We start from the raw sequence: 13555 nt of genomic DNA, 5'->3' as shown, positions 1-13555 counted from the left end.
ATCCTCACCTTAAGAGAAAGCCTCAGTATTTAATATGAAGTAATGACAGATACACCTTCAGTTTTAAGAGTCCTTTATTTCTCCAATCCACCCGCTTGGCTGGGTTCAGGCAAATCACCTCTGCCTGCATTTCTTACTTCCACTCAACACTGGTACTATTTTGTTGTTGTTGTTGTTGTTGTTTTGGTACCAGGGACTGAACCCAGGGGTGCTTAACCACTGAGTCACATCCCCACCCCTTTTTATTATTCAAGACAGGATCTTGCTAAATTGCTTAGGGCATAAATTGCTGAGACTGGCCTCAAAATTGTAAGCCTCTGTTTCAGGCTTCCGAGATTCTGGGATTACCAGTGTGCACCAAGAGTGCAACAACACTGTCACTATTTGAAATTCCTTGTTGTATCTGTTAAGATTTTGGCCATTCCTTCCCCAAGAACATTTTTGTTTTGTTTTTTGCAACATAATTCTGAGGGAGTGCTGACTGAGGTACTTGCTTCTTTTCCATTCCACCCACTTATTCTCTAGTGTTGCAGGGGGGTCCTCTGAAAGAAGATTCCCTTAGTAAGACATGAACTCTGGCCTCCTGAAGGCTCAGACTGACCCCACTGCAGAGGGCTCTGCAGGATGCCCTACAGATAGCCTTGGACAAGCCAAGTAACTGCCTCAGTGATCTTCTGAGGCCAGATGGGGGTCAGTGAGCTTTATGGGTTCTTGGGGAGAGATCACCATGTACTGGGATGGTTAGAAATGGCTTTAAGGAGGTGGGATGGTGATCATAATGTTGAAATGGTTGGCTAGCTGCTTAATGAGCCTCTCTTTGTTTTTTTTTTTTTTTTTTTTTTTTAATTTTTTATTGTTGGTTGTTCAAAACATTACATAGTTCTTGATATATCATATTTCACAATTTGATTCAAGTGGGTTATGCGCTCCCATTTTTACCCCATATACAGATTGCAGAATCACATCAGTTACACATCCATTGATTTACATATTGCCATACTAGTGTCTGTTGTATTCTGCTGCCTTTCCTATCCTCTACTATCCCCCCTCCCCTCCCCTCCCCTCCCCTCCCCTCTTCTCTCTCTGCTCCCTCTACTGAGATTCGTTTGTCCCCCTTATATTATTTTTCCCCTTCCCCTCACTTCCTCTTGTATGTACTTTTGTATAACTCTGAGGGTCTCCTTCCATTTCCATGCATTTTCCCTTCTCTCTCCCTTTCCCTCCCACCTCTCATCCCTGTTTAATGTTAATCTTCTTCTCATGATGAGCCTCTCTTTGTAATGGTCACATCTTCAGCAGTTCTCTTTATTTTCAAGTGCTATATAATTAATTGTCTTTTTTGGTTCCACAGATTCAGCACACATGGCCTCACTTGAGAGTCACATAAGAAACTTATTTCTATTTTTTTAAACAATGAATTACAAAACACAAAACAATAAAACCAAATTAAAACACCTTTTTCTTTTATATTCCAAGTTTAATTTCAGACACCACTGGCTTGTTTTAGATGTCTCACTTAAACATTAGTTTAACATTAGTTAACATTTACTGAGTACTTATTAAGTGCCAAGAACTATTATGTTAAATGCTTTCAATGTCCTCTCTCACCTGTCACCCTTTTCTTCACCAACAAGGGAGTATATTCAGGGAAGTGAAGGAACCTGCCCAGGACTTCAGCAGGTGAGACCATCAGGATAATAAACTCTGGGCTTCTCACTCTCAGAGTAGGACTGCAATATTGCCTTCTTGTACTTTTAAATAGCTTTTCCATTGCTCACTACCCAAACCTAACTTTACATGAGTTCAATTTAGTCTTTTCTTTTTTTAAATACTAAGCAATTTCATTTAAGGCTCCCGGAATGTCTTCTAATGGAATGGAGGACCCTTTCATGTGCTACAGTTTCATTGCCTGTACATAATTCTGAGGTTTTAAACATAATTGAATCTGCAAAGCACTGGGTAACTCAGGTAGCTATTGGTATCCCTGGCACCACCCCCTTGACTTGACTCTCAAAGCCAAAGTGATGTGCTCAGTCTACAAATCAAGCTCAGCTATTCTAAGAAATGCTTCTGTAGACAAGTCTCTGCTCAAAGTGATCTTTCTAGAAATGGAAATCTGTCTCTTCTTACCAAGCAGTTTGACTCTTAAACCACTGAACTATAAAACTATGTTTCCTTTCAATGCGTGACTCCTCAGATGTGCCTAGAGATGTACGACTTTCAAAGGCTTTTAATCTACATTTCTCTTGTGAATCTCTATTAGCTTGAAGAAGCAGGAATCACTGGCCTCTGTATGCAGACCTTTCCTGGGGGTGGTGGGAGGTTCATTCTTAAATAGAGTAGAAAATGACAGGCATGGTTTACTTCTCAAATCATGAGTTTTTACTCACTGTCCCTGATTAGGCAGCAAGTAAGAGTTGAAACAAAATCCAGCATCTGGGTAATTAGCATTTCCATCTCTCTCTCAGCACTTCATGTTTGTGCCTTTGAGCTCCTCAGTATACACTGTATACATGTATTGAATTATATGGTACTCTGTACAATTAAAAACATCATTAAAAAACGAAACAAACAGGGGCTGGGTTTGTGGCTCAGCATAGAACGCTTGCCCAGCACGTGTGGGGCACTGGGTTCGATCCTCGGCACCGCATAAAAAAAATAAATAAAATAAAGGCATCTGTCCAACTAAAAAACAAAAACGAAACAAAAAAACCTTTCAACATCTGTAATCATGGGTAAATGTAAAATAGATGCCAAGATTTTAGTCAGATATTTGTCCTTTTCAAATTTCTTTCCCTTATAATAAAAGCAGCAGATGTTCAGGTTGAGGGGAAAAATAAAAAATTAAACAAAAGTTAATTTCCACTTACCCCTAGTCATTACTGTCACTCCCCAGAGGTAGTCACTATCACAAATTTTTCTTGTGGGTCTTCCTAGAAAGTTTCTATTCTATTCACACCTATGTATAACAATACCTAAAACCTTCCCTTTAAAAATACATGTATTTCAGGATGGGGATATTGCTCAGTGGTAGTGTGTATACACAAGACCCTGTGTTTAATACATGTGTGTATTATATATAAATGAACATCTTTTCATCTCAATATGTAGATCTGCCTTTTTTGGGGGGGTGGGTACTGGTGATTGAACCCAGGAGTGCTTAACCACTGAGCAACATCCCCAGCCCTTTTGATTTTGAAATAGGGTGTCGATAAGTTGCTGTGGCTGGTCTTGAACTTGTGATCCTCCTGTCTCAAGCTTTCCAGGTTGCTGGATTACAGACATGTGCCATTGTGTCCAGCTGTCTTATTATTTTTAATAGCTAAACAAGTATATCATAACTTAAATTATAAATACATGATGATTTAACTATTTCCTACTGATGAACATTTAAAAAGAGTGTTCCAAAAAATTTATTTTGCTATTATAAATATTGCTGCAAAACCCATTTTTGTTCACCCATCTTCATGCTTGTAGAATACCCCATAAGTAAATACATTCCTTAAGTAAAATCTCTAGGTAAAAAAATATGCACATTCATTCTGACAAGTACTGAAAAAACTTTCCTCCATGGTTGTGGCATCAATTTATTGTACAAAATGCTTACTTCTCAATACTGTGCTGGGTATTATGAAATCATTTCATCTTTACTTATTTCCAGTATCTTTAAAAACTTAAATCTCTTTAACTTTCACTGTATGCAGAAAACAGAAAATGTTCTAGAAATAACTCTAGTTCTGTTAACAGAATGCCAAGAAATTTAACACTCACATGGTCCCTGACCTATCCTAGTGCTTGGGTTACTGTTGTTCAACCAATCCTCCAGCGTGAAACACTCTGACAGTGAGTTCTCTCTCCCTGATGGGGCAACTGGGTCAGAGGACCACTGCAGACACATTACCTCCTCTATACTGTGCAGAGATGTTCCCCAATTACTTTTCTTACTGACATGACTAGCAACAAATGAACATTTTCCCAAACTGAAACATTTAGATTAGGTTTGTTTAAACTGGCCAAGGCAAAACTGTTAACTATATGTTTTGTATTAAATGGAGGAAAGGAAACTGCGTTAGTTACCCACAAACATTCATTCATTTGTCAAAAGGAAAAATAATAACAATTAACTTAGAAATTATTGCAGGAAAGATCTATCATATTAATATTATGCTGGAAGAACCAAGTCTTACTTTAGTACAGAAAATTTCCATATGTCTGCTACCAAAGCATGACGGACCATGGGCACCTTGGGAGTGGCAGTGAGAGTGACAGGATGATGATGACAGCTATAGCAATAGTTCACACACTGAGCATCTGTCATGTGCTTGACCTGGATCTAAGTAGTTCACATTTACTATTTTGTTTAATCTTCATAATAATAAGAAGTAGTAGGAACCTGAAGTTTCCCACTTAAAGCTGCGGAGACTGAGGTAAGTCCTACCGGCAATGCTAAGTGCTGGATTTAGGGTTCTCACCCCAAAGGCCGCCTCTAGTCAGACTTGACACAAGAGTGTCCCCTTTCCATTCCATTCCTCACTCAAAATGCTTCTCAAACTGAAAGTGACATTACAGCAACAACCTTTAAAGTACCCTAATTTTAGATAAGAAGAGAATTTTCAAAAAATATTGTGGTTGAGAACTACTGCTCTAGGACCATGTTGCCCCCGCTTTTTTTTTTTGATACTGGGGATTGAACCCAGAGGCACTTAACTACTGAGCCATATTCCCAGCCCCATTTACTTTTAATTTTAAGACAGAGTCTCACCAAGCTGCTTAGAGCCTCACTAAGTTGTGGAGGCCAGCCTTGAATTTGTGATCCTCCTTGTTCAGCCTTCCAAGCCACTGGGATAACAGGTGTGTGCCACCACGTATGGCTCTCCACATTTTTTTATTTGTGCATATAGTTGTACATACTGATGAGATTTGTTATATATCCATAGATGCACACAATATCACAATATAATTTGGCTAATATTACTCCCCGTTACTCCTCCCTCCTTCCCCTCCACCTTGATCCCTTTTCTCTACAGATCTCCCTTTGACTTTCTTGAGATCCACCCCCACTTTTTTTTTTATCCTCTCTAGCTTCTGCGTATGAGAGAAAACATACAGCCTGTAACCTGCTGAGTTTGACTTATTTCCCTAACATGATGGTCTCTAGTTCCATCCATGTTCCTACAAAACACATTTCATTCTTCTTTATGATGAAATAAAACTTTACTGTGTATATATACCATATTTTCTTTAACCATACATCTGTTGATAGACAGCTGGTTATATAGTTTGCTACTGTGAATAGTGTTGCTGTAACCATGGGTGTGCATGTGTCACTGGAGTACGATGACTTCAATTCTTCCGGAACAAGGAGTGGCAGAGCTGGGTCATATATGGTGGTTCCATGCCTAGTCTTTTGAGGAACCTCCATACTGATTTCCACAGTGGTTATACCAACTTACAATCTGAGCAACAGTATAAAAGAGTTTCTTTTTCTCCACATCCTCTCCAGCATTTATTATTAATTTTATGCTTGATGATTGCCATTCTGACTGGCGTGAGATGAAATCTCAGTGTAGTTTTGATTGTGTTTCTCTAATTGCTAATGCTGTTGAACATTTTCCATTTGTATTTCTTCTTTTGAGAAGTATCTGTTTGATTCATTTGCCTATTTATTAATTGGGTTATTTGAGTTCTTTGTGTCTTCTAGATATTAATCCTGTCAGATGAGTAGTTAGCAAAGATTTTCTCCCATTCTGTAGGTTTTCTCTTCACATTCCCAATTGTTTCCTTTGCTCTGCCGAAGCCTTTTAATTTGATTGGCATCCCATTTATTAACTCTTGGCATTACTTCCTGAGCTTTCCTGGGTCTATTGAGAAAGTCGATGCCTGTGCTAATGTGCTGGAGTGTTGACCTACATGTTCTTCTAGGGTTGCAAAGTTTCTGGTCTAATTTCTAGGTTTTTGATCCATGTTGAGTTGATTTTTGTGCAGGGTGAGAACTAAGGGTCTAATTTAATTCTTCTACATATGGATACCCAGTTTTCCCAGTGCCATTTGTTAAAAAGGCAGGCTTTTCTCTAGTGCTTGTTTTTGGCACCTTAGGACACTTTTTAAAGAGTAATTAATTTGTTTGTTTTGTGGTACTGGGGATTGAACCCAGGGCACTGTGCATGCAAGGCAAGCATTCTACCAACTGAGCTATATCCCCAGCCCAAGTAATTAATTTTTTAAAAAGTTTAAATGTAACAAAACCTTCTACAGAATATAGGTATTTAAAAACAATTTAGTTGATTTCCTCCAATCTTTCTGTATGTGTATTATTAGTTATAATCATACTATTCATACTTTTTTCACTTACAACTTTTTATCAAAATCATTTCCAGATTACTATTGCTGACTAATTATCACTATATGACTGCATAATATTCCATCATGTAGATGGATTATAATTTCCTTTCCAATGGGTTATAATTACTTTCTCATGGCAATAAGTGCCATGAGCCTACTGCTAACAGCCTATTGCTAATATATTACAGGATAAGCCTCCCAATTGTTCAGCATCTGTGATATCCCCATATTTTGCAATTATCATGCACTGATAAACACATGTCATTGGGTGACAGAACTTACATTTGTGTAAGAAGTGGAATGGACAACCTCTTTATTGTGTCAGAAAGGTAGATGAACATATATTAGAAAAAGTTTACACCAAATTTGAACCAAAAATGAGTTTCTGATTAGTTTTTGCTGAACTGCAAGTTCAAGTCAATTAACCACGACTGTATTTTCTGATTTTCAAGGTTTTACTATTAAAACTTTCAATTTTGGCAATGGATACCATGAGCCTATTGCTAACATTTTACAGGATAAGCCTCCTCTTTACTCTCTTAGGTATTCATAGTAATAAAAATGATAGCTATCTACTGGATGATAAATAAATGCAAAAAATAGTTCACTATTCTTGTTAGGCTTGAGTATGCTAATTCTCCAAAAAGCCTCTCAAAAATAAAGCTCAGAAGTGAAGTCTATCGTGTATTTTTAGTTTACTAATATGTTTTTTGTTATTCTGGGGATCACGTGTAGTAGTGATCTACCACTAGGGTACATACCCAGCCCGTTTTATTTTTGATTCGAGACAGGGTCTTGTTAAATTGCTGAAGTTGACTTCAAATTCTCCACTCTCTTGCCTCAGATTCCCAAGTAGATGGGATCACAGGCGTGTACCATTATACCCAGCTCCTATTTTCCTTAATGTTTGAAGACAATAAGATTTTCGAAGGAAATTCTTCATTTATGGTAATAAGAAAGATAAGGTTATTTGGACTGACCCTCCTACTGAAAAAATGCTAGATAAATAGAACACACTTAAAAGCATCAAAGAGTTGACAAGTTAATGACAGAACCATGGGTCATGTTTCACACATGCAAATAATTACAACCAGTCAATGGAACAACAACAGAACCAAACAAACTGAACTGCAGTACAAATGAGTAACATAACTACCCTTGAAGGGCTGGAGAAGAAAATACTAACCATACAACTCTGGAAACAGTCTGTTTTGACTGCACAGTACAAGGTTCAAGAGAAAAGATGCTGCACTGTAGTTAATTTGTTTCTCGGGAACATGAGTTAGCAATTCTGAAACTACTGATTCATGTTTATTAAAACTGAACAAATGAGTGAATATACCATGGATCATGAGAATCAGTGTTTTCTCTCACAGAAAAAGAAGTTACAAATAAGAAGGAAGGCTAGGGCTGGGGATGTGGCTCAAGTGGTAGCGCGCTCGCCTGGCATGCGTGCGGCCCGGGTTTGATCCTCAGCACCACATACAAAACAAAGATGTTGTGTCCGCCAATAACTAAAAAATAAATATTAAAATTCTCTGTCTCTCTCTCTCCCTCTTTCACTCTCTCTCAAAAAAAAAAAAAAAAAAGAAGAAGGAAGGCTAGAATGAACCACATAGAACTGGAATGGAATCAGAGAGAGCAGCCATGAACTTGTGGTTTTTAATATAAATTTATAGGGAGAGATTGAGAAATGAATACAGATGTGTTTGTGTGTGTATTTTAGGGCACACACACTTATTTCTTAGCTCTGTCCTCTGAGAAGGCCTAAAAGCAATGACACCCTAGTAGCAATAAGCACACCTGGTGCTCGGATATTAGTTTCTAAATACCACTGTCTAATATATGAACCCAAACTCCCTGGGGAAATGATTGGTTCCAGGTTTGGGGCAGGAAAAATCAAAGTTGCACTTGGAACATTTTATGGTACTAGACAGAAAGAAAGTGCTTTAAAAATGATAGTGACACACTGAACTGACACAGAAGTCAACCCAAAGGAGCTCCTGATGGCTAGGGCTGGGACCATCATTATCAATACACAAATAATCATGTGGTTAAGATACATAGGATAACATAATATTCATGAGTTCACATTGACAAATGATTGAACAGAAAAATGGAGGGAAAGGGAGCTGTTTTTCCTTATAGGATTCTAATGAATACAAAGAAGAAATGATGGAAACAAAATCATCACTATGCAAGCATTACAGTAAAGACCACTGTAGGCAAGAAACAGAGAATGAATGCTAAAATTAGTGGGCAAAAATCTGATGAGAGGGCTGGGGATGTGGCTCAAGCGGTAGAGCGCTCGCCTGGCATGCGTGCGGCCCGGGTTCGATCCTCAGCACCACATACAAAGATGTTGTGTCTGCCGATAACTAAAAAAAAAAAAAAATAAAAAAATATTAAAATTCTCTCTCTCTCTTAAAAAAAAATATGATGAGAAACAGGATATTTACAATATCTCAAAGTACCTCCCCACAAGATAATTTCACAGGGAAAAATAGTAATTATACAGTGGGGAAGACTGGCAGCCACTACCTTAACCAAGAGATCAAAGTTAACATCACCAATAAAAGGACACAGCAACACTGCATGTCCCCAATATAATATGCCAAGAGAATGTAACTCTGAACCTCTATGCTACTCTTGGCAAAAGCATATAACCTTGGCTTATCTGTGACACACAGATCCACACCGAGGGATTTCCTACAGAATTTTAACAATACTCTATCAAGTACAAGAAAAACAAAGAAAACTTGAGAAACTATCAGAGATTAGAGGAGAGAAAGGAAATATGACAACTAAATGCAATATGGGAGTTCACACTGGATCCTGGACCAGAAAGAGGACATTTTTGGGGAACTTGCAAAATTCTAGTATGTACATAGATTAGTTTTATAGTAATGCTGCAATATAAATTTCCTGGTTTTGATAACCAGTATTACGATTACTGAGATATTAATACCCCGGGAGCTGGATACGAAGGCTGTATGAGAATTTTTGTATTGTTTTTGCAATTTCTCTTTAAGTATAATTCTGTTTTTAAAATCCCAGATTAGTTGTTCCCCTAGATACTTGATAGAGGAAAGCACAGATCCTGTCTGGAGAATGATACCCCATGAAGCTGAGCAGCCCTTCTCAGTGGCTCAGCACACTGAGACCCTGAGAAGCAGAGGTTCAGCCTCACTCTCCCACAGGAAGCAGAAGGACTCTTTGAGCAGGGTGATCCCCAGAAGCCCTGCAAAGTCACCTACGCAGATCTCAGATGCGGACAGGTTTCTAAATAGGCCCACTAGTGCAGCCTAGACCTCACTACTAGGCATGACGCACCACACCTAACTCTGCCCAGTGGGGTGGCCCCACCTCATACAACACATGGAAACTGATAGGTACCCTATACCAGCAGCTGGGCACACTGTAACCGGATCTGCCAGCAAATTTTCCCCACTGAATGGCACTGCATCCCAGCTGTTGATGCATTTCCACAATTTCTGTAGTTTAGGCCAGAGACACTTGCAGACATTGCCAACATTGAATATAGCTAAAGAATCTATATGGATAGTCAAGCACCCACCTGAGACTACAGCCAACACAACATATCCAATCTATACGTAGGACACATCTCCCCCAGAAAGTCTTTTACTATGAAGACCACTCCATAAAGCTGATAGAGACAAGTGACTTGCCAGATGGGCAAATACCAATGTAGGGACACAAGAAGCATGGAGAAAACAAGGCAACATAACACCTCAAGCAGGGCATGGTGGTATATGCCTGTAGTGTCAGTGACTCAGGAGACTATGGCAGGAGAAATCACTTGACCCAAGAGTTCCAAATCAGCCTGGGCAATACAGTGAGACACCACCTCCAAAACAACAACAAACTTCCAAAGAAAAAATAGTACCTCTCCAGCAACAAACTCCAAAAGAAATGGAAATAGACAAATTGTCTGACAAAGAATTCCAAATGATTTTTAAGGAAATGCAAGGGGATACACGTGAAAACAGTCAATTCATTGATATTACAAAGACAGTGCATGATATGAATGAGAATTCAGCAAAGAGACAGAGATCATACAAAAAAACCAATCAGAAATCTTAGAGCTTAAGAACTCAATAAATGAAATTTAAAAATTTAGTGGAGAGCCTCAATAGTAAAACAGAGATTTCTGAGCTTGAAGATAGGGCTTTTGAAATAATCAAGTCAGATTAAAAGAGGAAAAAAAATTATAACAATTGAAAAAGTCTTCAAGACCTACAGGATGCCATTAAGTCAACAAACATTTACACCATGGGTATTCCAGGGAGAGAAGAGAAAAGGGAAAAGACATAGAAAACCTATTCAATGACATAATTGTTGAAAACTTTCCAAATTTTGAGAAAGATATGGACATCCAGGTTCAGTAAACACAAAGGACCTCCTATATTTGACCAAAAAGATTCTCTCCAAGGCTTATTATAATCAAATTATCAAAAGTAAAAGACAAATTCTAAAAATAGCAAAAGAAAAGCACCCAGTCACTTGTAAGTGAATCTCCATTGGACTTCTCTTCAGGAAACTTACAATGGGATAAAATTTCTAAAGTCCCAAAAGAAAACAAATTGCCAACTCAAAAATAAATCAGAAATCTATCCTTCAGAAATTAAGGAAAAATAAAGATTTTCCAAGACAAGCAAAAACTGAGGGAACCCATCACCACCAGATCAGCTCTACAAAAAAAAAAAAAAAAGAAAGAAAGAAAGAAAGAAAAGCCTAAAAGAATCCTATATTAAGAGCAAAAGGATATAACTTCAGTCAGGTATGATGGCACACTCCTGTAATCCCTGCCATTCAGGAGGCTGAGGCAGGAAGATCACAAGTTCAAGGCCAGCCTCAGCAAAAGTGAGGCACTAAGCAACTCAGTGACAGCCTGTCTCTAAATTCAATACAAAAATAGGGTTGAAGATGTGGCCTAGTGGTCGAGTGCCCCCAAGTTCAATCCCTGGTACTCCCTGCCTCAAAAAAAAAAAAAAAAAGGAAAATAACTTCAATCACAAAAAAACCCTGAGGGACTTCTAAGTGCCCACATTTTAAAAACTTTTTTTTTTTTTCAAATATACAACATAATGGTGCAACTCAAGGAACTATATAAGCAAGAACAATCCAAATTCAAAATTAGGAGAAGGAAAGAAGATTAGTGCAGAAATAAATAATTCTGAAACAAAAGAGCAGTCAAATAAAGAGCTGGTGGTGTTTTTTGTTGTTTGTTACTGGGGATTGAACCCATGGCCTTTTGCATGTGAGGCAAGAATTCTGCCAACTGAGCTATATCCCCAGCCCCCTAGTCCCTATGTCTAATTTTATTTGAGCTAACTTTGAAACTAGAGCACAATAACAGTTTTGTTGCTATCATCCTTTAAATCACTATCATTAATATAATCCTTCAGAAGAAAACATCAGCAACTCCAGCAGCACAAGCTTTAATTAAGGGGGGAAAAAAGGACAATTGTTAATCTGGTTAATCTGCTTTGTTTCAGAAAAGAGGACGATTATTCAAAGTCAGATCCCTGCTGCTAGTTAGTGAAAAAGTCTTCTGCAGTCAGAAAGAATAGATATTTAAATTTTATTTTTTAAAAAGTTCTATAAGAATTCATAAAATCGGCTGGGGTTGTGGCTCAGTGGTAGAGCACGTGCCTAGCACATGCAAGGCCCTGGGTTCGATCCTCAGTACCACATAAAAATAAATAAATAAAATAAAGGTATTGTGTCCAACTACAACTACAAAATGAACATTTAAGAAAAAAAGAATTCATAAAATCAGCCTCAGATATTTCCAACTCACTGTCTTCACAAGTACAGCATTTGATTTACTCTGAATTTTGTGTGTTTGCTTTTTTTTTTTAACCCAAATGACCCAATGGTGTGTTAAGTGGGTGGCCTAGCCCTTTGCACTAATTCCTACATGGATGGACTATTTGCTTAACTATGTTTTGAATTGAGGATTCAGAGATGAATAAGATATAGCTCTTGTGGGAAAAGTCTTCCAACCTTGAAATCTAGAAAGAACATGATCTTTCTTCTCCACATGATCTCAGGAGAACTGCTTCACTTTCCATGTCCTGGTTTCTTCAATATAAAATGAAGATAAAGTAGCACCTGACTCATAAGGTTGCAAAGGAAGTTAACACATGGAAAGAGCTTAGGACTGCTGTTGTGTTACTGTCTTCCTCATCTTCATGACTGCAAGCCACAGCCAGAATAACAAATTAAACATAAACAAAATACAGAAGAAAAAGCTAAGGAAATCTGGCCTGGGAAGTGATGGAAAGAATGACTGCCCCAAATGAGCAGTTGCAAGGAATTTAGGGACTCTTTCACCCATGAGAGATGGGTAAAATAGAGAAAAATATATAGGGAGCCAGGGAGAAATACGGCATTGCACAGTCTCCAAGAAGACATCCGCCCTGGAACAGACTTCCTTCTTTCCTCAGGGTAGAAAATACTCAGTACTACGGACTTCCTGGAATGTGAACTGTTTATGCTTTCAAAAGGAGATTACATGGAGATCCCTGGAAAAGAAACCGAGAACCTTCTCATGGTAACCAGAAAGGCTGGGGGAAGGTCACACACTGAACAGCATTCTACTCAGCAACCTGTGAGCAAGGACAGTGATGGGGACGGGCTGTGGCACACCCTCAGCCTCCACCACAAGACACGTGATGTCACAGGGCCACATTTAGGACTCCCTCAGAAAATAACTGTCATATCTAATCCTAATAAGGAAAGAAAATTCTAGTATTTTAAAGTTTTCTTTTGGCTCTAGGACTTACTAAGGGACCTAATTAGACATAAAAAGTGGTTAGAGTTTTAAAATATTCTTGTTTGGAGCTGGAGAAGAGTTAGGGAAAAAACACACTCTAAACCGGTGGCCACTTTCTTTTCATCATCACCAAACACACCTGACTATTGATCAAATTATGCCTTTTCTCCTAAGTGCCATGTCCCACGACTGTGCTTGTGGTATGCTGACTTTTGGGAAGTCTTTTCCCAAACTGTCATTTTAACAGCTCAGTTCAGAGGTGACCTCTATATGACCTTATCCTCTGCAAAGGTGAAATCACGTTATCTGTAGCACTATGATGCTCTGTTACAGCACATGTCACACATACTGTTTTCTCTTAGATCATAAAGGACACGAGGACAAGAACTCCATCACCAATTTATCTGTTTC

At 38.4% G+C, this 13555-nt stretch overlaps 1 protein-coding gene across 6 annotated transcripts in view; it reads right to left on the bottom strand.

Annotated features, from left to right (window-relative positions):
* The window catches only part of Bicdl1 (BICD family like cargo adaptor 1), a 94901-nt gene that overhangs the window by 27116 nt on the left and 54230 nt on the right, over window positions 1–13555 (bottom strand). For 3 of the 6 annotated variants that reach the window (XR_009227987.1, XM_058583166.1, XM_058583167.1), the window contains exon 3: window positions 8655–8720. The exons of the other annotated variants lie outside the window; for them this stretch is intronic. Coding sequence is in view for 2 of the 3 variants with exons in the window: in XM_058583166.1 (XP_058439149.1) it covers window positions 8655–8720 (66 nt within the window). In the remaining variant the exon portion in view is untranslated. The remainder of the gene's footprint in view (window positions 1–8654; window positions 8721–13555) is intronic. 6 annotated transcript variants of the gene reach the window in all.

Source organism: Marmota monax, unplaced genomic scaffold, assembly GCF_021218885.2.
Source record: "Marmota monax isolate L192 unplaced genomic scaffold, Marmota_monax_Labrador192_F-V1.1 WCK01_AAM20220418_F8-fsc00185, whole genome shotgun sequence".
NCBI classification, from domain to species: domain Eukaryota; kingdom Metazoa; phylum Chordata; class Mammalia; order Rodentia; family Sciuridae; genus Marmota; species Marmota monax.
This window is presented reverse-complemented; position numbering and strand designations above follow the sequence as displayed.